This window comes from Leptonychotes weddellii, chromosome 4 (assembly GCF_054177405.1).
Source record: "Leptonychotes weddellii isolate Sample4059 chromosome 4, ASM5417740v2, whole genome shotgun sequence".
NCBI classification, from domain to species: Eukaryota; Metazoa; Chordata; class Mammalia; order Carnivora; family Phocidae; genus Leptonychotes; species Leptonychotes weddellii.
In genome coordinates, this window is record NC_138372.1 from 22482448 (window position 1) to 22509277 (window position 26830).

The following is a 26830-nucleotide window of genomic DNA, read 5'->3' on the forward strand; positions in this document are numbered from 1 at the left end:
TGCCTCACAGAGGCAGCATGAGCTGAGAGGGTGAGGAAGGAGGCACTAGACAGCATGGAGGACTTTCTGCTCTCCAATGGGTACCAGCTGGGCAAGACCATTGGGGAAGGGACCTACTCAAAAGTCAAAGAAGCATTTTCCAAAAAACACCAAAGAAAAGTGGCAATTAAAATTATAGACAAGATGGGAGGGCCAGAAGGTGAGCTGGGGCCCCTTTGGAGGGAGGGAGGGCTGGTTGAGGTGGGTGGGCACTTCCTCCAGTGGGAAGGATCATCCCCTCCTCCCCTTTAGTCTGGAACCAAGGAGTGCAAGAGAGTTTGTGGCTCTGGGGTAGGTCGTGGGGGGTGGGGGAAACTCGCACCTCTAAAACCCAAGATTAAAGTGGCAGGAGGTAAAGGGCCTCAGAGGCACAACCCCAGCCTGCTGGGCCTTCCTTGTTCCAGGAGGGGGACGGAGATGGGCAGAGAGGCCATGGCCTAGGCTGGCAGAGGGTAGGAGCTGCTGCCAAGGCAGGCAGAAGTGGGAACAAGGAAGACAGGGCTCAAGGGAAGAACGGTGGGGTCAGGAGGCAGGGGTGTGAGGAGCTGCTCACCACGCTGTGGGCAATCCAGGCCTCATAACCGAGATTCAGTGGTTTTGTCTAAAAAATCCCCAAAGCACTTTGATATCCATGGTCTCACAGGTTGCTCACAACAGTGTGAGGGTGGCAGGGAGTTGTTCCTTTGAATAATAAATTAACTACAAAAATAATAGCAGTGGGCATTCTTTGCAATGTCCAAGCAGCTAGACATTTAAGACTGTTAATGGGAACCAAGGCACCAGACCCAGACACGGTGGGCAGACACCCAGACGTGTCTTTTCCCCTTGTTTCCTCAGAATTTATGCAGAGATTCCTGCCTCGGGAGCTCCAGATTGTCCGTACCCTGGACCACAAGAACATCATCCGGGTGTATGAGATGCTGGAGTCTGCCGACGGGAAAATCTACCTGGTGATGGAACTGGCTGAAGGAGGGGATGTCTTTGACTGTGTGCTGAATGGGGGGCCGCTGCCCGAGAGCCGGGCCAAGGCCCTCTTCCGTCAGATGGTCGAGGCCATCCACTACTGCCATGGCTGTGGTGTGGCCCACCGGGACCTCAAGTGTGAGAACGCCTTGTTGCAGGGCTTCAACCTGAAGCTGACTGACTTTGGCTTCGCTAAGGTGTTGCCCAAGTCACGCCGAGAGCTGAGCCAGACCTTCTGCGGCAGCACAGCCTACGCCGCCCCCGAGGTGCTGCAGGGTGTTCCCCACGATAGCAAGAAGGGGGATGTCTGGAGCATGGGCGTCGTCCTGTACGTCATGCTCTGCGCCAGCCTACCTTTTGACGACACAGACATCCCCAAGATGCTGTGGCAGCAGCAGAAGGGGGTGTCCTTCCCCGCTCACCTGGGCATCTCGGCCGAATGCCAGGACCTGCTCAAGCGGCTCCTGGAACCAGATATGATCCTCCGGCCTTCAATCGAAGAAGTTAGTTGGCACCCATGGCTAGCAAGCACTTGATAAAAACAATGGCAAGTCCTCCCCAATAAAGCAGGGGGAGAAAGCAAACCCCAAAACCCGCTTCTAAGATGGTGATACATGTCTTACACTTTAAGTTTACTTCTGTCCTAGAACTTACCTACACCCTCCCCAAGCCTTACTTCTCTTTCCCTTTAAAGATCTTCATGCAACCAGAGGGCCTCATTCAGACTTCCCTTTTATTACAGCTAACAAGTGATTTTCACACAGGTGTTCAACTCAAATTAATGGAAAAAAAAAACAAAAAACCAGACCCCAGAATCATACACACACTGGGGGAGGAGAGGGGAGAAGTGACCAAGAGCCACTGGAACCACCACTGTTGCAACTTCCTTTCCAAATAAAAGCAGAAGCACTGGGAATGCAGAGACGGCCTCTCGACTCCTTGTCTTGGTGAGAGGCCTGCTGGGGGCCCTGTTCCTGCCTCACCCCAGAGTCTAAGCTGAGTCTGAGGTGAGGACAGGGGACTTCCTTGAGCCCCAGACCACCCCTCCCTGCCCCCCCGCCCCTTCCCCAGGCTCCACGCAGGAAGCCAGCCTGCACACTGTGTCCGTCCTGCCTTGCCTCCAGGGCAGCTGCTGTTGGGGACAAGAACAGACCCCCAGACTTCCAGCCTCTGTTGAATCTCTTTAATGCTGTTAACGGCAAGTCTGGAAAAGGTTCAGGACAAAGTTCTTTTTTCTTTTTTTTTAATTACAAAACTAACAGCTGTTAGAATCTTTTTTTTTTTTTTTTTTCCCTTTTTTCTTTTCCTGGCTACAAAATACTCTGGGGAGATGCATTATAATTTAAAATATATAATATTGCACAAACAACCAAAAGGTTAATTAAACTAAAGAAATAATTACAAAGAGAAAAACCCCATCCTGTCAAAAAAAAAGATTCAACATTCTTTCCATCCCACCCCCCTCCAAAGAAGGTTTGAAGTGGAAGGGACCACTACTCTCTTGGCAGACCTGACCACAATCCCTTTACTTCACTGGTGAATACACCAGATTATGTACCAGAATCACCAGAGCAGCATCAGGAAGCACCAGGGTCTCCAGGAATTCCTGCAGCCCCTCATTCCCCCAAGAGAGGAACAGCTTTACCAGAGTGAAGGGTGAGAGCCACAAAGACTGGGTCAGTCTTCAGGAAGAAGAGCTTTTGCAGAAGCCTGATGAGAGTCTCAAGAAGTTCACCCCCAGCATAGCCCTTCAAGCAGCAGAAGGGCTGAGGTGGAGAAGTTGGGCTTACTGGAGTTGTAAGTACTCGGCTTTGATCGCTGCTCTGTACCGCTGGTAGCTGGCTTGTGTCCTAAGCTACAGGGGGGTCGAGGTGGGTAGCTGGTTGGACAAGGTATCCCGCCAGGCAATGCACAGAAGGGCCTGAAGTGACCCCCTCCCTTCTTAAGGAGGGGAAGAAATGCAAGAGCAGACTCTTGCAGGTGGCACGGCTGGGCTAAGGACTTGGGTGCATCCGACATGAAGAAGCCCTGGGAGAGGTGTTGGGGACATACCAGCCTGGGCTGGACAGAAGGAAGGAGGTGGGAACTCAGGGTTTGGTCTCTAGATTTGGAACCACAAGGAACCTTTCTGGGAATGGAAAATGCCTGGGAGGGGAAGATCCCCAAGAGAGGCAAGTTTCCCAGAGACGAATGCCTCTTACTCACTAGGCTAGAAACCAGGATGTGCTTGCCATCCTGTCTAGCCAAGGACAGGTGGGATGGCCTTCCTTGCCTGCTTATGGGTGGACAGAGTGTTGTCTCAGCTTCCTCCAAGAGACTGGTGCTTAGTTTCTGTCTACACAGGTAGAAGGGCTAGAATTATCCTTTGGGACTTCCCAGCAACAGTCCCTAAGAACAGTGGGTGTTCAGCAGAGAAATGTAGGCTCTTCTGGTGAGGAGGGGTAGGTCTCCTCCCCCTTGAGTCATCCTATGGTTGGCACAAGTCAGAGTTCCTGGCTTGGATTTAGTGAGCCCCTTCCCAGATGTGAGCAGAGGCCCAAAGGACCAGCAAGGAGCCACCCAGAATCTGTACCCGAGCTCTGGTTGACAGAGGCCATTGGGGGGACATTCTCAGTCAGTGTCTTCCAGGGCTGGGCTGAGACGAGCGAGGGGGTGGGAGGTTCTGTGGGCAGGGGGAGCTGCACGCTCTGGCTCCCCTCATTCCCAGTCCTCCCACTCTACATCTTCCAGCTGCAGACAGGAGGGGATAATGGAGAGCACAAACACATATTTACTCCTCTCAGTCAAGCCCAGACCCAACCTTCCCTTGCTGCCTCCATTTACGGATAGCCTCCCCTACCCTGCCCAGCCCTGCCTTGGGCCATACCCTCCTGCCCTCTGTGAGAGTGAACCACTGTCTTAAGGAATGTGTCTGGGGAGCAGAGCTATCTTCCGCCTAAGGGGTGGGTCTGCTGCTCTGATCATTCCGGACCCAAAGGAAATGCTTCCACCAGCCAACACTGGATGCCCCTAGGAACTATGTCGGTCAGTCCCTGAAGGAGAACTGGAGAGGGGCACTGCCATGAGGGTGCTCACAGGCTCTTCCTCAGGGGCTCCAGCACCCTACTCCCCCAGCTGAAGTCTCCCCAGGGAACTTTCTATTGGCCTGCTGTCAACTGATCCCGGGTATGAGAGGTGGTAGGAGGTGGTAGAATGACGCTGCTTAGGTATACGGCTGTCAGGTTTTACTGAGGGCCGCAGAAACACAGAGGGCATTGAGCCCCTGGGACATGAGAGGGGATCAGGGACCTTCTCCGCCCCGGGCATAGTGAGGTCACAGGAGCCAAAGACTCTTGGGTAGGTCTCTACCTCTCCCCAGGCTTCAGTTTTCCAATATGAAAACCAAGGCCCTGCCTGTCTTTCTCATCTGTTCACCTCTTTATAGCCGGTTCATGAGCTACATGATGGAAGGAATCATGTGGTTCTTGTGTGACTGTGGAAATAGCATGGACTTGAATCAGACGTCTGGCCTGGAGCCTCAGTCCTGTCACTTAGTAGTTGTGAGAGCTTTTCCCCCTGCCTTCCATTCAAAATGACCCATTCTTGACTGTGGCAGGTAATGAAGCATAAGAGTAGGAAGGCCTCTGAGCTTTCTAGCTGGACGGGTTTTGTGGCAGCTTCAGTAATGTTCACCACCTGCTCCCATGTCCTAGGCACGACGCCTAACACGTCTACATGCATTGTCTATCACAGCTTACAAGCTTCTAGGGCCAGTTCTAGGTTTTCAATTGTGAAACAGAAGCTCAGGTTAAGTGACTTGCCCTAGATCACACTGTCTTTTGCCCCAAGGCCAGGAAATCTGTTCGGGACCATCCCTGGGGACCATGATGTGGGGCAGGGTTTGGAGTACATTTTTTTTTAGTAGCTCCTCAGGTGACTTTCATGCAGAGCTAATGTCAGGAACTCTCCCACCGTCTACCCTGGAACTGAGGGGAAGCAGAGCCTGCTGATGGGAAGTGTTCAGGGCCTGAGTGGGAGGCTCCAGCACCCTTCTGGAAGCTGCCATCTCAGAGAGGAGCAGGGATCCATCCTTAGGGGACGGTTGGCCTGATGGGGAGAGTCCTCACACACTGGGAGCATTGAGCTTGCTTCCCTGAGGCGAACCAGGTCCACTCACCTCCCCAGAGGCATCCACTTTGGAGAGTGCCATCTGCACTTCCTCTTCGGTCATGTCCAAGTCAAAGTCCTTTTCCCAGTCCTCGCTGATGTCTGTGCTTGAGCCTGGAACCAAGATCCACAGTGTGAAAGGCGGGAAGGGGTATGTCTGAACAGTCTGTAGCTGGGGGTAATGGTGCTCTTTAAAAGGGCCTGGCAGGGACGCCTGCGTGGCTTAGTCGTTAAGCATCTGCCTTTGGCTCAGGTCATGATCCCAGCAGCCTGGGATCGAGTCCTGCATTGGGCTCCCTGCTCAGCGGGGAGCCTGCTTCTCTCTCTGCCTGCCGCTTCCTCTGCGTGTGTTCTCTCTCTCTGACAAATGAATAAATAAAATCTTTAAAATAGATAAATAAAAGGGCTTGGCAAATATACAACAAAGGTCTTAACATTCTGTTGTCACTCTGACTCAGTGATTGTACTTTTAGGAATCTATTCTAAGGAAAAACGCTGGATTCAGTCAAAGATTTAGCCAAAAGGATGTTCACTGCAGTGCTGTTTATAGTGATGAAAATTTAAAAAAAACACTGGAGAGTTCACTGATAGGGAATTAAAAACATAAATAAATGGTGTAGTCACATGATGGAACATTATGTGACTTTTTTTTTTTTAAAGATTTATTTATTTATTTGAGAGAGCGAGAATGAGAGAGAGAGAGAGAGTACATGAGTGGGGGAGGGTCAGAGGGAGAAGCAGGCTCCTCGCTGAGCAGGGAGCCCAATGCGGGACTCGATCCCGGGACTCCGGGATCATGACCTGAGCGGAAGGCAGTCACCCAACCAACTGAGCCACCCAGGCGCCCCATTATGTGACTTTTAAATGTTAGGCTGCAGAACACTTCTACACATGGCAACATAGTCTACAACTATTAAGTGAGAAAAAGAAAGTTACTGTAGTGGAGAAAGCACTCTGGACCAGAGGCTCCCCAAAGCCACAGACATCTTCCAGAAGACATAAACAACGAACCTCTTCCTCTTCACCTACTCCACTCTACCTTCACTGACCTTGCTAGTCCTGAAACACACCAGACACATTCCTGCCTTAGGGCCTTTGCATGGGCTGTTCCTTATACCTAGACCTCTCTCCTCAGACATCCACAGGCCAACTTCCTTGCCTCCTTCACACCCTTGTACAAACCATCCCATCTAAATGCGGCCTACCCCGACTATCCTACTTTATTTATTTTTAAAAGATTTTATTTATTTGAGATAGAGAGAGAGTGAGTGAGTGAGAGAGCGTGAGCAGGGCGGGCAGAGGGAGAGGCAGGCTCCCCGCCGAGCAGGGAGCCCAATAAGGGGCTTGATCCCAGGACCCCCAGGACCATGACCCGAGCCTAAGGCAGATGCTTAACCGCTTAACCAACCAGCTACCCAGGCGTCCCCCCCCAAACCATCCTACCTTATACTTGAAACCCGCCCACTCCCCTCACTCTGCTCTACTTGTTCTGTGTGTCCACTGTATTTATCAACTTCCGAATTCATCACATCACGAGACTTAGTTTGCTTATTTCTAACAGAGGTACTGGAATGTGCGCTCCCTGAGGGCAGGGATCTTTGTTTTCGCCAAGTGCCCTGAATACAGAGTTTGTGCTCAATGAATATACGTGGGACCCTTTTCTAAAGCAGGGTCGGTGGACTACAGCGCGGGGACCAAATCCAGCTTACTGCTTGCTTTGGGAAGTGAAATTTTGGAGCATAGCCATTGCCATTTGTTTCCATACTGCCCATGGTGGCGGCTTTCCTGCAATGAGAGCAGGGCCAAGGCGTCCCGTCAGCCCGAAATATTTGTGATCTGGCCCTAGAGAGAAAAAGCCTACTGATCCCCGCTCTCGGTGATTCTGGGGCCTGCTAAGTTTGGCAATCACTGCTCTAAATATTCACATTTGGGCATGACTTCTTACAGGCAACGTAAAAAAAATGTACACATGAAAGTTATTATAAGAAAATGACAAAAATAGTTTAAAAAAAGTATATGCGGAAAAAAGTATATGCAGTGTGATTCTATTAAAAAAATATGCTAAGATGCTTGTACACATAGAGAAAAGATGCATAACATTCCCATAAAAATACTAACAATAGTTACCTTTAGGTGATGAGGTCAGGGGGTAATTTTCCCATTCTTCCCCCCCCCCCTAAAATGAACACATACTACTTTGTATTTTTTTCCTGTCTATTAAAAGCACCTTCAAAGAGAGCAGGTCCCTGATCTCTCAGTGGCATGACCTATAAACATGTCCTTGCTTTTGCTTGCTCAGCTTGCTCCTCACCAGGCACCCAGGCTCTGACACCAACCCCCCCCTCCAAGCGCCCCTACATTCCTTATAAGGGGTCTTGCACTGTGCTCCTTCCTAGCCACCTGGCTAGCCACCAGCATCCTTGTAAGATCATTCATGGTCAGGGGCGCCTGAGTGGCCCAGTCGTTATCTGCCTTCGGCTCAGGTCATGAGCCCAGGGTCCTGGGACTGAACCCCGCGTCGGGCTCCCTGCTCCGTGGGGAGCCTGCTTCTCCCTCTGCCTTTCCCCCTGCTTGTGTTCTCTCTCTCAATAAATAAATAAAATCTTTAAAAAAAAAAGAGAGAACTGGAATAAGAATTCCAGCTTTGGGGGGTGCCTGGGTGGCTCAGTTGTTGAGCGTCTGCCTTCATGATCCCAGGGTCCTGGGATTGAGCCCTGCGTCGGGCTCCCTGCTCCAAAGGAAGCCTGCTTCTCCCTCACCCACTCCCCCTGCTTGTGTTCCCTCTCTCGCTGTGTCTCTCTCTGTCAAATAAATAAATAAAATCTTTAAAAAAAAAAAAAAAAGGATCATGCACGGTCTCTGGAGCCAAGCAGACCTGGGAGGAATCCCTACTTTTTTGTCTATTGTGTAGTCTTGGGTAAGTTATTTTGGGCTTCAGTCTATTTATGAAATAAGGATAAAACCACCCTCTGTAGAGAACCGCACAGATGATAACGCAGATGCCTGTCTCCCCACCCCCCTCATTCAGCTTCCGCAGGTCCAGGTAGTGACCCAGAATTCTGCATTATAAATAGGTACCCCGGGTGATTCCTTGTAGGCCTGGGCCTGCAGTTCTGAGATACATCAGTGCTAAGAGTAGAGGGGTCAATGTGAAGTGCACGTAACACGTGCGCACAGTAGGAATTTAACAGACGGGGCTGTCAGCGGCACCGTCTCCGAGGTAGGTCATTTCGTGTGTGGCCCCGGGACTGGCCAGGGCAGAACGGCGACCGAGACCCAGCTCTTCACACGCCACGTCCAAGTCTCCCTAGGCCTCCGGGACACTCTGGTGGCACACACCTAGCTACCTGTCAGTGCAGGCTTCCTGGGGGTTAGAAGCCGGACTCCTGCCTGTTCCTCATCTCAGAGCTGGGGCTGTGGCCATGGCAGCTTTCCCTGACCTCAGGTTGCCCTTCAGGAATGTGAAACTCTCTTTTTCAGGCTTTAAATTCGAGGGCAGCCCTTCCAGGGGTGGAAAACAGAGTATCAGCTTACAGTTTTGAGGCACTTCACCTCTGAGGCGGGTATTAACAGTCCCAATTTACAGGGGACGAGATGAAGGCTTCGAGTGGCAGAGATGAGAATCGGGGCTTTCCTTCCCATGTGCCTCCTCCCCCCTTCCTGTCCTGTCACACGACAAGGGTACTAAGAGCTCCCTGACACTGTGCACCTGGCAGAGAACGGATTTAGGCCAAAACAATTTTAAGCTTTCATGGAGTTTTACCGTTGTTGTTTTAAGAAAGGGGAGTTTTCGGGTGACTACTAACCTCCCAGGGCTGTCATTCAGCTCATTTTATTCTGTTTAACTACAACTCTATTTCCCCAGAGAAGAAATGGGAGGCAAAAGCCACTCCTAGGTCAGTCACTGGGGAAGGAGGGCCTTGAGCCCAAGGGTTTCTTCTAGTTCCGCAGGCCACAGGCCTGTCCCTGTCTCTCCTCCCCCTTCCTGCTGAGGGAACCTGAGCAGGGTAAGTCCAATCTCTTAGATTAAATGGATCTTGGGACAAAGTGCAGGTGGGAAGCAGCTCTGCAACGACAGTAACTGCCCCGGGACCTTGGTGAGGCCACCCCAGGAAACTGCTGCATGCAGGGACCAAGCTCTTCTATGTCATCTAAGGATATGGACGTAAGAGGGAAAAGGAGTCACGGTCTCCAAGCCTTCATTCTTTTAAGATTCACTCTCTCTACTCTGTTCCCACTATGCCCCCCTAGTCCAAGACCCCAGCTTCCCCTAAGTGACAACTGCTTCTGGTGGGTCTTCTGCAGCGACTCCCCAGGCCTCTTGCATCCCCCCCGAGTGTGTCAGAGGCAGGAGAGCAGAGCGATGAAGAGCTCGTGCTGCAGCTTCCCCTAATCTCATTTCGTCCCATTTCAACCCACCACTCATTTTTCTGATCCCGCTCTCCCATGGCCCAATTCCCCACAACCGCTGCCTCAAACGGCCCTTCGTACCACCCGGCCAGCAACCCCCCACCGCCTTTTGGGTCCATCACCTACTCTTCACCTTCCTAAAGTACTATTTTACACTTTTCTAAATACTTAGTGGGTGGGTGATTGATCTCCGTTTCCTTCCAGTAAGTAAAAAAAATGGGGAAAATTACCCAGATCTCTTGGGCTTCTGTGAAGACTGAATGATACGCATATCCAGTGCTTAGCACAGAGCTATGCAGACATACAGAAAGTGCTCAGAGATGGTTTCTTATTATCATTTCCCCAAAGCAGGGCTCTACTCAGATTTCTTCCCTGAGGACCTATCATGAAAGTTACCCCCAATTTATAGAGGAATAAATGGGGCTTAAAGAAGATCAGTAACTTTTCTGAAGTCACAAGGCTTAGGAGCAAGGTTGGGATTTGAACCCAGAACTGTCTGAACCCCAGAGCCTGAGCCCTCATCCTCTACACGTAGAGCTCTCCGGACCAGTCAGGCATATAATGTGAGCAGCGTGCCCTGCTGCTTTATGGCACCAAGTCCAACCTTCCCAGTTCGGCTTAAGGCCTAAGCTCTTAAGTTCTACTTCTTTTTTTTTTTTTTTAAAGATTTTATTTATTTATTCATGAGAGACAGAGAGAGAGAGAGAGAGAGAGGCAGAGGGAGAAGCAGGCTCCCAAGGAGCAGAGAGCCCGATGCGGGACTCGATCCCAGGACCCTGGGATCATGACCTGAGCCGAAGGCAGACGCTTAACCATCTGAGCCACCCAGGCGCCCTTAAGTTCTACTTCTGAGCTAACCCATCCACCCTTCTTGTTCCTCCCTCTCCTGGGAGATAATACAACAAAGTGGGCTTTCGCCCCCGCCCCCTGGGTGCCCCGTGGCCTCTGCTATCGGGACTTGGTGGGCCCCTCAGCCGGACTACCAGTCCCCCGCACCTGCCCAAACTCTCCACCTCTCCTCTACAACACCTGTCTCCTCGGTCAAACAACCGCCGGTGCCCCGAAGGTTCCTTCTTTCTCTGAACTTCTCCGGCACCACGCCTGTCCCATACTGCTTCCCGCTTCATCATAAAGCCTGCTGCTTTTGCCCCTCCCTCCTCAGTGTCTCATAAAGAGCGGGTAGGAGCTCAATGGATGACCTCACTGAATCAGAGCCAGAAGGGAAGCATTGTGTTGGAAACTGGAAACCCTACCGTTTCCATCAGGGAGCAGGGTAGGGGTGGGGTGCGGCCAGTTTCCCTCCCACTGCAGCAAACCAGTCTCTCACTGCACCAGTAGGCGTGGGCTCACCTGCTGGGCAAGTTTTGTGGCCGACTGGTACCGTGTGTCAGCAGAGATTGCGTGTGTGTGTGCGTGTGTGTGCATGTGTGTGTGTGTGTTTGTAGAGAGGCCTTGCTGACAATCGGCTATCTCTGAAGAGGTATTCTGGATGTGGCAAAAAAAGTCAACACCAGAGCTATCATTGTCCTTTAATTCCAGGAATTAGAGAGGTTCCCCTTTGACAAGAAGTCAGTCTCCAGTCTAAAATTCCATTATACAGATAAGAAACTAAGCTTTATTATTTAAGCTGGGTCACAACAAGTTCATGAGTATTCATTTTATTCTTTTTTCAACTGTACGGAAGTGTTGTTTATATGTCTCATACTCATAATAATGCAGGAAGCTTAGGGAAGCTAAATGACTTTTCTGAGGTCACCCAGGGGAGAAGACCTCTGTCATCAATCAATGCCACAGGGATTTCCAACCCAGCAGAAGGCTGCATCGTCCAAATGCATGGAAACTGGCACAGTGTGGTAGCTAAGGGCATGGGCTCCGAGTCCGAGAGACCCGGGTCTGAATCTGGGCCTGCTACTTCCTGGTCATGTGAATCTGAGCAAGCTACTTAACATTTCTGAGCTTCACTTTCTTCATCTATAAAAGCGGACAATAATACTGACCTCACTGGGCTGTGAGATGTAATGAGAAACTAAGTGCAATATAACACACTAACCTCGCACAAACCTTATTTCGTTGAACCTAAGACCCCAACGATTGTTAAGATGCACCCTTATTTCAGAAAACAGGTACATTTTGGGGTGCCTGGGTGGCTCAGTCGTTAAGCATCTGCCTTCGGCTCAGGTCATGATCCCAGGGTCCTGGGATCGAGCCCCACGTGGGGCTCCCTGCTCAGTGGGGATTCTGCGTCTCCCTCTCCCTCTGCCTCTACCCCTGCTTGTGCTCTCTCTGTCTCGCTCTCGAATTAATACAATCTTAAAAAACAAGAAAAGAAAACAGGTACATTTTAAATGGATGAAATACGGTAACAACTACTTAACAGATAGCAGCTGTCATCACCATCAGTATCACAAATGAAGGACAACTGCTGCTGGGACCCTCCCAAGGGATGAGGACACAAGTCTGCCTTATGGGGTAGCAACGCTTGCCTGCCCCTCTCCCCCACCCACTGGGCTTTGGCCTTGACTTACCTTTCTTTCCATTGTTAGAGGGTGTAGACTTCCCACTGTCCGAGTTCAGCTCAAACACCCGTAAGTCTGTGAGCACCTCCTCCCTCAGAGTCTCTACTCTGGCAGGAGGCCTGGGCTCGGGGCCGCTAGGGCGGCCAGCAGGGGGCTGGGGCTTGAACGGAGCCGGGGGCGGGGGTCCAGTCTCACCCACATCTACAGTCAGGCCCTGGTCCTCCAAAGATGCCTCGAGAAGCTTCTGGGACAGGTCCTTGGGCGGCAGCGGTGCCTCGGCGGCAGCGGCAGCCCGAGCCATCTGCGTTACGACGGAAACGCTCTCGCTGCTCTCTGACGGAGTCACCTCTGTAGGAGGCTCAGCGGGAGCCACCGGAGTCTCTTCACAGGGGCCCAGGGGGCCAGGTCCTCCTTCAGGGGATGGGGAAGTTTGGGCCACAGGAACGTTTGCCTCTTTTGGAGATGTGGGTGAAATGCTCACAAGTTCCTCTGTCGAGAGAGAAAAGAAAGGGCTATGTGCCCTGGTCAGCCCCAAGACAACCTTGGAGCTCTCTGAAGACAGACCTCAGGTTCCTGCCAAAGCTTACTCTGATCAAGACTGAAGGGTGCCAGCGTCCTCACCCTCTCCCCAACATGGTTCATCCGCAGATACCCCCTGTCGGTCAAAGTCTCTCCTACCCACAAGGCCTAGCATTTGTCTGGCGGACACTCAGCTTCTGGCAACACAGCCCAAGATGGTATTATAGGTTAGAAAGTTAGGATTTGACAGTGCATCAGTTCTGGGTTTAGGACAGGCTCTGCTATATTCGCAGTGTATGATCTTGGATAAGACACTTAACTTTCCTTAATAAAGAAAATAATAAAGAAAACAATAAATGTGTTAATGGCATGCAGGTGGCTCTAACATGCTATCCTAAGCTGAGCTACCAGACAGAGGATGCTCAGCTACCACCTTAAGCCAACAGTTCCCAAACCTGGCTAAGCCATGAACTTTAAAGGGGAGTTTGTTAAAAATACAAGTTTGGGGGTGCCTGGGTGGCTCAGCTGGTTAAGCATCTGACTCTCGATCTCAGCTCAGGTCTTGATCTCAGGGTCACGAGTTCAAGCCCCGCGCTGAGCTCCCATGCTGGGCGTGAAGCAAAAAACAGGCTCGGCCACATCCCCACAGAGTCTCATTTAGAATGGGGGGAAGGCAATCTGGAATTCCAATAAGCATCCCAGGTGACTCTGAAGGGGCTGGTCCGTGGGCTGGCCGGGGAATCTGCTGCTCCTGACACACGTGATTTCTGTACCTAAACCAGGAATTCCACCAGCCCAGGCAAACATTTCCTCGTTAGTTCAGCCTATCCTCAGCACGTACAGACGCAGTATACGTGCCCTGTACTTCCCTGGCTGCCAGGTCTCTCCAGTGCTCACAGAATGGCCAGACGGTCCCCAGAGGCACGAAAGGACCTATTACTATCTCTTACCTTCTTCCTCCTCCCAGCCAGGCTCTTCAGAGATGCTCTGTTCTGCCCGTTGCTTCAGGGCATCCCTCCGGGCCTGCTCCTGAGCGTGGGGGAAAAAGATGGCCAGCAGCAGTCAGGGCAAGCTCTTCTCAGACCCTGGCCCTGATCCCAGAGCTCTTGGTACCCTGTGCCCCTTCTTCCCTCAACAAAATCCAGCCTACTTCCCCAAGGGCTGCGTGGAGGACCTCCCCAGGCCAGGCCAGCATACCTGCTCTAGTTGATGGACTTTATAGAAATACCGATGCCAGAATTCTGAATGGGAAACAGCTGCTGGGACCTGGAGGGAGGGGACAGTGGAGATGAGACTCTGGGAGTGGTTGTGTAGGGTCTGTGTCCCCAGCCTTATCAGCCTGCCCCCAGCTGCCCTGGATTTCAGATGTGGTTAAGTGGCTGAGCAGTTTTTCTTAGAGCACTTACACCCTCCACCCCCAGACCCATGTTCCTGGCCCAACTTGGCCAAGGAGGGAGAACAGAATTCCCATCAGGCCTGGCTGGCCCTTCCATTTCTCACATGACTGCCAGAAACCAAGTGGCTCCGACTGCTCTCTCGGGCTTTTGTGATTTTCCTCCCACCTTTCCAGTTGTTCCTTCTGAGTCTTCAGTGGGCTCCTCTTTTCCTTTCCTTATCTCTTCTCATTCTCCTTTATCTCCTAAGGCAAGGTGACTCTGCAAGGACTCTAGATATGTCCCTCCCACCTCCCGACACCTGAAACCGAAGCTGGGTAAGGTCCTGCCCTCTGGGCCCTCACCATCTTGGTGTAGAGGGCCCGGATGGAGGGGCTGCCTGCAAGGAGCTCTGAGATCTCCCCCTTCTTCTCCTCTAGGCAGAACTGGGAAAGCCAGGCATCAAACAATTCCGGGGGCCCTGCAGAGGGACAGACACTGATGGTCAGTTTCCTAGGTCTGGAGAGAGAACACTGGGTCTGCAGAAAATACACCTAAGTGTGGACAAGAACAGTGAGGAAAGCTCAAGGTTTTTTTCAAAGCCATTTGGGCAAAGGTGGGGGGTCAGGAAGGGTGATGGGGTAGGTAGGCCTCACTGGTATCATGGCAAGGCACTGAAAAGTGATCTCTAGAATGGGCTGCAGTCTGCATGTTCTCACACACCTGCTCGCTTTTTAGCCCACTACACTTGGCTACTGAACCCCCTCCTCTCTGAAACCGCTATTCTCAGGTCCCTAGGGGCCCCATGTTTGCAGTCTAAAGGCTACTTCTCTGCCCTCCCTCATGTGACCAATCCATCTTCTGATCCTGGGAGCCACTTGTCCTTGTGAATGCCCTCTTCTCTCCTGGCTTCTTGGGCTTTTGTGATTTTCCTCCCACCTTTCCAGTTGTTCCTTCCGAGTCTTCAGTGGCCTTCTCTTTTCCTTTCCTTATCTCTTCTCATTCTCTTTTATCTCCTAAGATAAGCTCCACTAAACCCCAAGTTTCCACCTCTCCCTCCCCTGACAACTCTTCAGTCGCTCTTTGCAGCCCCACCTACCCTTCTGGGCTCCAGATCTAGGGGTCCAGGTGTCCCCCGGACACTTCTGCCTGCTCAAGTGCAGCAAACCCCATGTGTGCTCATTTTCTTCCCTCCCAAACTGTCCCACCTAGTTGTCCACCAGAGCCCTGGGTGCCCTCCTGGACTCCTCTTTTATCGATCACTCTGGATTCCACTTCCTCAGTGTCTTCTGTATGCACACTGTCCTCTTCATTCCACCTGCCACTCCCTAGGTTCTGGCCTTACCTCTGATGTGGGGATTCCTACCAAGCCTCCTACCCAGTCTGCCCATCTTCTATCTTTCTCTATTTTATCCTTTACAACCATGCTTGATGACTCTTCTATAAAATGCAAAATCTACTCACCCAGGCCTCAAAACCCTTTAGGAGTTTTCTAGGGAGGGTTTTTAATTTATTTTTATTTTATTATTATTATTATTACTTTTTTATTAAGTAAACTCTTATGCCCAACATGGGGCTGAAACTCATGACCCTGAGAACAAGAGTTGCATGCTCCACTGACCGAGTCAGGCAGGTACCCCTCTAGGGAGGGCTTTTTCTTTTTTTTTTTTAAGATTTATTTATTTTATAGAGAAAGACAGCATGAGCAAGTGAGTGAGGCGGGGGAGGGACTACAGGGAGGGAGAGGGATAAGCAGACTCCTCTTTGAGTCTTTGATCTCAGGACCGTGATCTCACAACCCTGAGCCAAAACCAAGTGTAGGGGGCTCAACCGACTGAGCCACCCAGGTACCCCTAGGGAGGGCTTTTTAAGCTAGGATCCAAGGATGGGCTTCAGAGGGTCAAAAAATTCCCCTATTGCATTATAAAATTTTGTGGAGAGAGGGTTTGTCACTATCAACAGATTTTTAAAGACCTTTGTGACTAAAACAAGGTTAAGAACTACTTGAGGCATTTAGAACAAAATTCAAACTGCTTAGTCTGGCACCCAAAGCCCTTCCGATTTGGCCCCCACCAGGCCCCCACCGGCAACTCTCACTGCCTCCTTCCCTCACATGCCCCTCTTCAGCCTTCCCCAGTGCAGAAGCTTCAAATGTCCTGTTGCCACGCTTGAACGCCCTTCCCCCACTGCTAAAAGTAAAATTAGTTTACTTCTTTTTTCTTTTTTAAGTAGGCTCCATGCCCAATGTGGGCCTTGAACTCAGCACCCTGAGATCAAGAGTCGCATGCTCCACTGACTGAGTCAGCCAGGTGCCCCAAAATTAGTTTACTTCTAATTCATCCTTAAAACCTCAATCTGAGTGTCACCTCCTAGGTTCCCCAGGTTGGGCTGCGTGCTTCCCCTCTGGGTTCCCGTCTGGGGAAGCAGCACTCCATCCCTACTATCGTTGCTTTATCCACAGTTTCCCGTTTCTCTTTCCTAACAGCACATTCCCGGAGGTCTGGACTGGGGTGAGGGTTTGACTCATTTCTGAGCTCCAGTTCCCAGCCTGGGGCCTGCTGCATGGCAGGGGCTTGGCAAACAAACACCCAAGAGAAGGCAGGCAGGGCAGCAGGGTTGGGATGCGGCCTGAGTGGAGGCTGAGGGAGTGGAGCGAAGTCTCTGCAGACCGGGATGAACACAGTCCAGGCTCAGGGAGGAAAAGGGACTGACAACCCATCCTACCACATGTAAGGTGCACTCTAGCCCCACTCTGGTCCCGCCACACAGAGGGTGCCAGGCCAATGCTATCAGAGACAAAGAGGGTGCTCATCCCAGAGCCCCTAAAGCCTGCCCCCTCACAGCTACCCCCTCACCATCTGGTTCATTGCAGTAGGTTGCCGGCTCTGACTGCAGACTGTAGAGGCGGGCCTGTAAGAAACAAAGAACGGAAATTCTGGAGTGCTAGGTGCAGAAAACATCTCCTCTCTGACAGCATACCCTACCATTGTTGTTAATTTAGGTGCTTTGCAGATGTCCCTCCCCTATACATTTAGTCCCATAGGAAGTCAACCTCAACCCAGCTTCTCCCCTGCTGGCTGCCAGACCCACGGGGCACTTGTCAGGTCACCCTATGGCTAGAGAGTGGAGCACTGGGCTAGGAGTGCAAAATTGGGACTTCCAGAAAAATGGTCTTTCCCCTAGTATTCTACCTTGGGAACTAAGAAAATACAGTGTAAGCAGACTACAAAATTGTATGTATAAAAGGCTTTTGAATTATGTGAAACTTGAAAAATGTTAGTTCAAATATATTATTAAAGTCCAAATTTATGGGCAAATTTTGAAGTAGCTCCCCCAAATTAAAACCATTCATCAAGAATTTCTTAATTTTTTTTTTCTTTTTTTAAAAGCTTTTATTTAGGGGCGCCTGGGTGCCTCAGTCAGTTAAGCGTCTGCCTTCGGCTCAGGTCATGATCCCAGGGTCCTGGGATCGAGCCCCACGTCAGGCTCCCTGCTCGGCGGGAAGCCTGCTTCTCCCTCTCCCACTCCCCCTGCTTGTGTTCCTTCTCTCACTGTGTCTCTGTCAAATAAATAAACAAAATCTTTAAGAAAAAAAAAGATTTTGTTTATTTATTTATTTGAGAGGGAGACAGCACAAGCGGTGGGGAGGGGCAGAGGCAGAGGGGGGAAGCAGACTCGCAACCGAGCAGGGAGCCCGACGTAGGGTTCGATCTCAGCCAAAGGTAGATGCTTAACTGACTGAGCTACTCAAGTGCCCCAAGAATTTCTTAATTTCACAGCCAGTCTGCCAAATGAATTATCTGCTGTGTTCCTGTTAAGGCCACAGGAGTGACAAACAGAAAACCTCACCTTCCTTCCTCAGTATCACGTGAAGCAAGGGCTGGCTGTCTAAATCAGAACTTCAGCAAGGGGCTTTGTGATGCACTGCTGTTATAATTTAAAATCCTACAATTTAAGAAATTTCATACTTCCACTCAAATGGTCACTAAGTGGTGGTATTAATACTAGTGCTGAAAGATAATGCTTGAAAAAATCACTATGTTTGGAATGGAAACTCAATGTGGTAAAATGCTGCGAAGGCCAGACTGCTGTGACATCACACTGTGAATTTAGGAGAAAATACCCCATGAACCATAAGAAGTAACGCTGAGGAGATAAAATGTGTAAGAAATATCCTGCCACTGTTGTTGATCTAGGTGCTTTGAAGACATCCTCCCCCCATGCATTTATTCCCGCTAGAAATCAACCTTCACCCCAATGCTGAGAGTATCATGCCTGAAAGCTGATAAGTACCATGCCTGAAAGTCTGAAAGTACCATGGCTGAAAGCTGAAGGGAATCCAAATGTGCAACACTAGGGAAATGACTGAATAATGACGCTACCTTCACTTGCAAGAATTTAAAGACATTAAAATGATGATGATTAAGAAAGGTGCTAATATTTTTTATACATTTTTTTCAGCAGGTTACAAAATTGCAGGTATTAAGTGCCTTTCTGGTTAAAAAGAAAAAATCCAAACTATCTTTACCAATGCTAGTAAACAAAAAGAAATGACAGGTTAGACGCCAACGAGAAATCAGTGATTCTCTCTGAGGGATGGGATTATGGATTTAGGAATCATCACCTTCTTGCTTACTAGTATTTTCCAATTTAGTTACATACATGTATTTATGTTCTGGCCTGAACACGTACTGCTTTTGTGAGTGCACGCAGGAAGCTAGAACCCAGCACTGTTTGGCACCTGCAGGGGGGGCTGCTAATGAATACCTTGGTGCCATCATAGGGCTCAGCTGTGCCAGAGGGTGTGCCCATCAGGGTGATGACATCGCAGTCTATGGTTTTGTCCGGTGAGGGAGCAAAGGTGTCGGAGATCACTCCTAGGAAGTCAGACAACCCCTTCTTCATTTTCTCTGTTGCCCCCGAGGAGCCTTCAGTCTGCAGAGAGAAGCGGGCAGAGGAAACAGGTGGCCCAGGAGCAGGCTGCAGTCTAGGGGATGGGGTACTGAGGGGTGAAGCATCAGGGGCAAAAGTGTGCTCTATGTGTGGGGACCAGGGAAGTGCTCACGGCCTCTCACCCTATCTCTGGGGTTGGAGAAGGACAGAGGTAGCCAGGGTTCCCCCGAACACCAGATGGGGGTGTGGAACAGGGCTCCCGTAGGCCTGGATAAGTCAGAGCAGAACTCTCTGACTGGCTGTTTCATAAAAATTTCAAGACCAGTCAGGCTGATCAAAAACTGGCAGGAGAGGGGGCGCCTGGGTGGCTCAGTCGGTTAAGCGGCTGCCTTCGGCTCAGGTCCTGGGGTCCTGTGATCGAGCCCCACATCTGGCTCCCGGCTCAGCGGAGAGCCTGCTTCTCCCTCTCCCTCTGCTTGCCACTCTGCCTACTTGTGCTCTCTCTCTATCTCTGTCAAATAAATAAATAGAATCTTAAAAAAAAAAATGGTAGGAGAGGATGCATGTCATACACACTCAGTGGGGAAGAGGACCCACAGGTAGAGTGGTGGGAAAGGTAGTTTTGGAGACCTAAACCTCTCTGAGTCAGTTTCATGATCTGTAAAATGTGGGTAAACAGACTTCCTTCAGAGGGCTGCTGTGACAAATAAAAGATAAGGCATGTACAATGCCTGGCATACAACAAACTTTTACCTAACAGCAGTATTGTAATATTACAATTTCATCACCATCATTCAGGAAGTAGAACATTTTGTATGAAAGGTTGGGGAAATATGGGCAGGATGAGAACAGCTATCCCTGCCTAGAGGCAAACCTGGGACCAGCTGAGGGCCAATGTATGGATCATCTAGAAGGGGCAAGTGAGACACCGAGCTTGAGCCACACTGGTCAGAATGGCCTCGAAGCAAAGCAGAGATGGGATGCTGATAGGGCCAGGCTCTAAACCTCATGGAAACCATAATATTTACTCCTGATGAGGCTATCCAGGCATTTTACAGAGTGCTGGCACATGCTAGCACAGATATACAAGCAATGAATGAAGAAAAGGAATGAATGAATGGAAGAAACGAGTGGCACGTGTGCTACTGGCTGGACTCTAGCAGATCAGCAGGGTTACTCCTTGTCATCCATGCTCATCAGCAGCTGTGACTAGCAGGCAGACAGTATTTTACAGGAAGAGTCAACCAAATAAGGTTGGCTGAAAGAACTCCAAAACATGTTTCTCATAACATGGCCTCTAGTCACAAGGCAACTGGTTCAGCTGGTGCTCGAATGAAGAAAGTGCAACTGTCCCAATACTAAAGGAGAAACTGTTCATACGAAACCTGTATGTTATACTTCATCAGAAGCTTGAGATTTGCAGGGATAGCCAACCATACACAACTTTCACTTTTCACACTAACTTTAGAATCTAACTCCTATCTCACAAGAAGATTCGGCTACACATCTTTGATTAATAAAAACAGGGACAGTAAGAATATAAGTTGGCACAACCTTTCTGGAGGGTAGTTTTGCAATAAATATTAAAAGGCCTAAAAATGTACTCACCCTATGATCCTTTCCAGTGTTTTATTATAAAGAAAATATGAAGGGCAAAGATTTAGCGATCAGAATGTTCACTGTGGGTCTGTTTATAGTACCAGAAAAAAAATGCAATAGGAAACTAGGAACTGGTTGAACCTACAGAACAAAACAACAGGCCATTTATGATGCTGGAGAGTGAGGTTTGCAATGATTAAGTCAGAAAGTAGGTTACAAAACATGATATTCACTGATTCCAGTTTTGAAAAAGAAAGTGGACATAAGAAACATATGCCCAAATATTAACAGTCATTCTCTCCAGGAGATGGAATTATGGGTGTCTCTAGGTCTTTCTTTTTCTTTTACTTACATGTATTTTCTAAATTGTCTACAATGAATGACTTTGCTAACAGGAAAGCATTTGCTAAAACAATACAGAAATGGGAAAGCCTATTAATACTTATTCTATGTAGCTTGTTTGCCCGACAGACACAATTCTTCCAAAGTGGGAGCCTCTGGGGAGAGACAATCACTTAGCAGTGGAAAGGCTGGGGCGTCCCCACCAGGGGCCCAGGGCAGGTCCGGCTGTGAGGGCCAGGCCCTCAGAGGGGAGAGGCAGTACTCACGGCTAGCTTCTCCTTGACTACGCTGGCCGTGGCCACAATGGTGCAGGCCGCGTCATGCTGCACCACCTGGGTGAACTCCGTCAGGTCTCGCTTCATGAACTCCAAGGCTTCGGAGGACTACAGGAAGACAAGAGAGGGATGACAGAGCCAGCTGGCTCCACTACCCTTTGTTCCTGTTCCCTGGACTTCTTCCGTCCCAGACAGACACACGGAAAACTGAGGTGACGCGCGAAGTCTAGGCACAGAATCCATGCTTGCTTGTCCCGGGTCCCTGACCTGGGATTACCAAATAGCAGCGTACAGAAGGACTTCCTGCTGTTCTGAGAATGGGGACGACTCTTAGCCCTGGCGCTGAGAAGCTCTGTGGCCACAAGGGGGACGACTCTTAGCCCTGGCGCTGAGAAGCTCTGTGGCCACAAGTAACTCTCACCTAGGCTCGGTTTTCTGTAAAATGAGGGAGGCAGGGCGCCTGGGTGGCTCAGTTGGTTAAGCGACTGCCTTCGGCTCAGGTCATGATCCCGGAGTCCCGGGATTGAGTCCCGCATCAGGCTCCCTGCTCGGCGGGGAGTCTGCTTCTCCCTCTGACCCCCCCCCCCCATGCTCTCTCTATCTCATTCTCTCTCTCAAATAAATAAATAAAATCTTTAAAAAAAAAAAAAATGAGGGAGGCAGCCCAGGTCAGTGGTTCAAGAGCAGGCTGGGGAAGGGGGCGCTTGTCGTCCGGGAACAAAACAGAGTCTGAGTTGCTTTAAGTCATGACGTTTGTTTCAAATTTCAAACAACATGAAGAAAAGGTGTGTGATTTTTTTTATCAAAGGGAAGTGTTTCTACTTTTAGGGTTTTTTTTTTTTTTGTTACAGGGAGATTCAGTTGAAATAGGAGGCAGTATGTGAAATTAGTTGTCTGAAAAGTTTAATGAACATGTCGCATTAGTTTAGAAAGCATTTATGAGTGATTCTTGACATTTAATACCAGTAAAAAGGTGTGTGATTTTTACATTCAACAAAGGGGATATTGAGAGAAATACTGGACTGGATTATCTCTGAGGGGTTCTTGGTTCTATCACTCCAGGATTCTGTTCATCTGTAGAGCAGAATGGATATTTGCTTCTGTTGGGACTGACCTGCCGCTCAGACGGCATGAGACAGCAGGCCCTCAGCTCTGGTCCAAGTCTTGCCCTGCTTTGTTTCACCCTTACCCACTGTACCTTCCCAGACTACCTCTGTGTTCGCCCTGGCAAGCCTTCTCATTTTACACATGGATAATCAGCTGCATTGTGTGTGTGGTGTCTGTGTGTGTGTGTGTGTGTGTTAGCATTTTTGAGGGTTTTTCTTTGGGGAAGGGCCTGCCTAGTCTTCATCAGCCTGGGACGTCTCTGAATGGAGCAGTGTTGTCTATCGGCCAGAAGCTTCTGTGGGAGTGGGAATCATGTCTCCATTTCAGACCCGGGGCTCCTTAATTGGGGCAGAGGGGTCATTTATTAACGCGCTCTCTCTGTCCACTCTGCCATCGCCTTGGTCTAGGCCAACCTGCTCTTTCAAATGCACTCCTTAGAGGGTACCTCAGAGACCTCTACTACACTGTCCCTGTGCCACCGCTGGGAGTTTCGGAAGTCAGAGCGGTCAGAGCAGACCAGGTTGCCCCCGCTTTACATTCTTCAGTGCTTACACAGTATCCTATGAGCAAGGATAAAATCTTGACCTTCACTTCCAAAGCCCATCTCATCTCACCTCTGGCAGACTCTTAGCCCCTACCACTGTGTCCCTCACTGAGCTCTAGCTGGCTTTCCGCAAGTTTCTCAAATGCTCTAGCATCCTCCCTACCTTTAGGGTGTCTGAACAAACGATTCTAACTCTTTGAAACACATAAGTGAACAAACACAATGAATGAACCCCCTCACCTAGTTAACTCTGGTTCTTCCTTCAGATCTACGCTTAAATGTCACTTCCCTAGAGAAGCTTCTCTGATGCCACCTAAGATTAGCTTGGTTCCCTGCTTCCCAGGGCACCTGCATGAACATTTGTCATGCTGTAGACTTATGATTGCCCGTTCACTATCTAGCTTCCTGGATAAACGGAGTTCTGTGAACATAGAGCCCATGTTTTTTGCTCACTGATGTTTTCCCAGTATGTGACATAGAACCTGGCATAGAGTAGGTGCCAAAGAAAGTTTGCTTGTTAAATTTACATGTACCAGGGCAAATTTTAATTATATAACCACTGCCATGGTGATGTGATGAATGGCTGTCTGCCTCACTAGACTGTGAGCTCTGAGGGGACCAGAATGAACCAACATGGTGCCTGCCCTCAAGAAGGTCATCGTCTAGGGACGCCTGGGTGGCTCAGTCGGTTAAGCGGCTGCCTTCGGCCCAGGTCATGATCCCAGGGTCCTGGGATCGAGTCCCACATCGGGCTCCTTGCTCAGCAGGGAGACTGCTTCTCTCTCTCTCTCTCTCTCCCTCTGTGCTCTCTCTGTCAAATAAATAAAATCTTTGAAAAAAAAAAAAAGAAGGTCATCATCTACCGGGCAAAATGCTCACATAACAGTGTCAGTGTACAAGAGCAGAGTGGCAACCAGTGTTTTATCAGGAAGTTGGAAAGGCTTGGTGAAGGGAAGCCTGGACTGAGCACCTAAAAGAATGAGCAGGAGTCAGTAAAGGAAGCCGGGGCACTGCAGGGCACGGGGTTTACTGAGGCCTCTGAGCATTTCAGTCCTAATGAACATTCAAGGTAAAGCAGAAGTAGTTGGGAAGAAAGCTGGAGAGGCTGCCAAGGGCAACTATGGTGGGCTGGTCAGCCCTGTGGGTGATGGGGAGCCACCAAGAGTTTGAAGGAGGTGGGACACGATGACATCTGCATTTTTCATAGGTCACTCCAGGGACTGGCCTGGAGTGCCATGGATCGGTCCAAAAGTGACAAGATTAGAAGACAGAGGAGAACCAGTCAGGAGGCTGCTGTAATAGTTCAGGAAAGAAAATAAAAGAATATGAATAAGGGTAAGTGCTGGGCAGGATGAAAGGATGGGACTGATTCAAGAAATATTAGGTAGACAAAGGTAGATTTAGGGATTAAACAGATGTGTTGAGCGAGGGCAAGAGAGAGTCAAGGAAGAGCCACTGGCTGCTAACCTAGGTGACGGGGTAGATGCAGCGCTGCCAGCTCAGAGAGAAAATGTGAAGGGGGAGCAGGCTTAGAAAGATGATGACAGTGATTCTGGTCATGTAGCGTGTGTGATGACAGTGGGCTATCTGGGACAGTTGTCCAGCAGGAGCGATTCTCAAACACTAAAGCTCAGAGAAAAGGACTAGAAATCACACTATTATGAAAATGGAGGAGGTCACCCAGGAAGAGTTTGTAGAGACAACAGAGCAGTGCGCTGAGGACAAGACCCCTCAAACACCACACCTTTAAGGGGCAGGAAGGGAAAGTCATGAAACAGGAAAGAAAAGCCTGGAGATGTGGAGAATTGAGAGCGCATGCCACAAAGCCAAAGGAGTAGAGTTGCAAGAAAGAGGGAGTGATCACTAGTATCAAATGCAGCCGAAAGGACCAGGAAGATAAGAGCTGAAAACCACCCGATGGATTTGGCAAGTGGTAGGTGAAGCTGAGTGTGTTTACAGATAAGCTTACACGTGAAGGCTGCAGGGATGGGGAGGGAGTTGCAGGGATGGGGAGGGAGTTACGAGAGATCATGTTGTTGACCTCAAATAAAAGTAGGAGGCGAGGGTGTCTCTTAGAGGTAAAAGAGGAAGTAGCTGAACAGAGCACTTGAGGGAAGAGTTAGGTTTGGGGAAAGTTTCAGAAGATAAGGGGAAGAAAAGCAAATCAGAGACTGAAAAAGCTTGCTGGGGGGAGGGGGAGTGTTCAGGCCTAAATAAGCGTGGGGAATCTGTGGTTGGACCAAGGAGCAATGACTTTCTTTATCAGTGTCTGTGGGTAAATGCAAACACACATATACACTATAGGAGGAGGTAAGGAGCAGAGGAAGAGAGATTACAGCACCATCTCAGAACTGTAGTCTCTAGGGCAATGTATGCTAAGGGGTGCAAGGGAACTGAGGGTCCTGGGAACTGAGTAGTCTAGATGGAGCTGGGATGGGAAGGCAAGGGGGCAAGGGCAAGGCCAGGAAAGCACTGAAAGACCAAGGGGAAAACGGAAGTAAAAATGAACTGGTGGTGTTTAAGAGGTTTCCCCAGCACACTCCTCAGCACTTAATAAAAATAACTGATGCTTATATGCTACTTACGGTGTGCTAAGTATTGTTCCTGGTGCTTTACACACATTATTATTTAATCCTCACAACAGTACTATCAGGTAGGTGTTATTAGTACTCGCATCTTGCAGATGAGGAACTGAGGCCTAGAGAGGTTAAATAACTTGTCCAAGTTCATATAACGGTAACTAGCTGAGAGGGAAATTTAAGTCCCCTCTTTCTGAATGCGGAACTGTCAAAGGCAGAAACAACACCCACAACCTTGCTTCAAACAGGGAGCTCCCCAAGAACGAAGATGGACACAGGAGGTCCTCGCCCAATACTTGCTGAATGCATGTCAGACTCCTTCCAGGAGATCGCTCAACAGCTGAGGTTTTTTGAAGTCTTTTCAATTAAACTTCAGTGGGAAATTCTCTTAGTCCTCATAACAACATAAACAACTCAGGGCATATTCTCAGATTTGCTAGGCTGTAGCTGAGAGGGCTGAACAGGAGCATGCAGGCTAAAGGAGGTATTAAAATGCTCCCAGAAGAGAGGACTGATTTAACCGAGATCAGAAGCCTCCTGGAGTCTGCCCTGAAGCAGGACTCGCCCCAATTTCTTGAAGTAAACAGTAATTAACTTTTCCTCCACAATTCACTTGGGCTGGTTCTGACAAACTAGCATGGAGTGGAACAGAAACACACAACAGCCTTGTCCATTGGCAGAGCCAAGGCTCACTCACCCCACAGGAACTGCTGCCTCCCCACTAGACTATGAGCTTTGTGAGGCCCAGGATAGCACCTGTATCCTCAGGACCTGTCAGAGAGTGCTAGCTGTGGCATTCTAGTATTTGAATGACTATAGTAATAAGTTTCTATTGCAGAACTCTTCTTCAAGGCCTAGATCAAAGGTTCTCTCTTCTACGAAGCTGTGAATTTCCTGCGCTGGAATAAACTGCTCTTCCTATGGATTCCTACAAAAGGGCCGCTCCGGCCTTTAAAACAATCTGTATTTCACCGTGGCTAGGGTCACACTGGTCTGAGTCGGGGGTCAGTCCTCCCTGAGACCAACAGGGGATAACCGCAGGGCCCGGGTGGGCCTCATCTCTGAGGCCCAGCGCCCACACTGGTCGGGCGGGGCCGCTCGGACCTGCTTGCATGAGGCGGCGCGAGGCCCTGGCGGAGGAAGGGCGCCGGCCCGGCTTACCTTCTCCTTGACTGCCTGGTAGCTCTGCTGCAGCCAGCTCCGCCACCAGCCCACGTCCTCCCTGTGAAGACAGACATATCTGGCGGCCCTGCGGTGCGACTCTTGCCCGCGCATGATCGGGTCTCAGTTTCTCCCTGAGATGTGGTCGGCGGGCTGAGACTTGGCAGACCGCTTCCCCACCCCCTCACACTGAGACTCCACCCCGCCCTTTCAGCTCCGTCCACTCCCGGGCTGGCCTCCTGTTCCCCACGAGGACCCTGGCCCAGCACCCCGACCCTGGGAGAATTCAGGCCCCAACGCCCGAGAGCTGGATGACGGGCTCACCCTTCCGCCATCTTGCCTGCATGACATCACCACTATTTAC

At 50.0% G+C, this 26830-nt stretch overlaps 2 protein-coding genes across 3 annotated transcripts; one reads left to right on the forward strand and one right to left on the reverse strand.

Annotated features, from left to right (window-relative positions):
* The first annotated feature begins 54 nt into the window (after positions 1-54).
* On the forward strand, positions 55-1853 carry TSSK3 (testis specific serine kinase 3). The gene is made up of 2 exons (XM_006734169.3): positions 55-199; positions 877-1853. Exons 1-2 carry the CDS (start codon positions 55-57, stop codon positions 1536-1538), a joined length of 807 nt encoding a protein of 268 aa, XP_006734232.2. The 3' UTR covers positions 1539-1853.
* BSDC1 (BSD domain containing 1) lies at positions 1718-26830 on the reverse strand. 2 transcript variants are annotated; one of them, XR_014144781.1, is made up of 12 exons: positions 26791-26830; positions 26467-26527; positions 21067-21183; positions 18734-18901; positions 16822-16876; positions 14332-14447; positions 13791-13859; positions 13544-13622; positions 12084-12563; positions 6858-6933; positions 5159-5262; positions 1718-3732 (listed from the first exon to the last, which is right to left on the reverse strand). XR_014144781.1 is itself a non-coding variant. In XM_006734171.3 (11 exons), the coding sequence occupies exons 1-11, from the start codon at positions 26799-26801 to the stop codon at positions 3700-3702; spliced, it is 1293 nt and encodes a 430-aa protein (XP_006734234.2). In that variant the 5' UTR covers positions 26802-26830; the 3' UTR covers positions 1718-3699. The 2 variants fall into 2 exon arrangements, 1 of the variants encoding a protein (XP_006734234.2); XM_006734171.3 differs by lacking the exon at positions 6858-6933.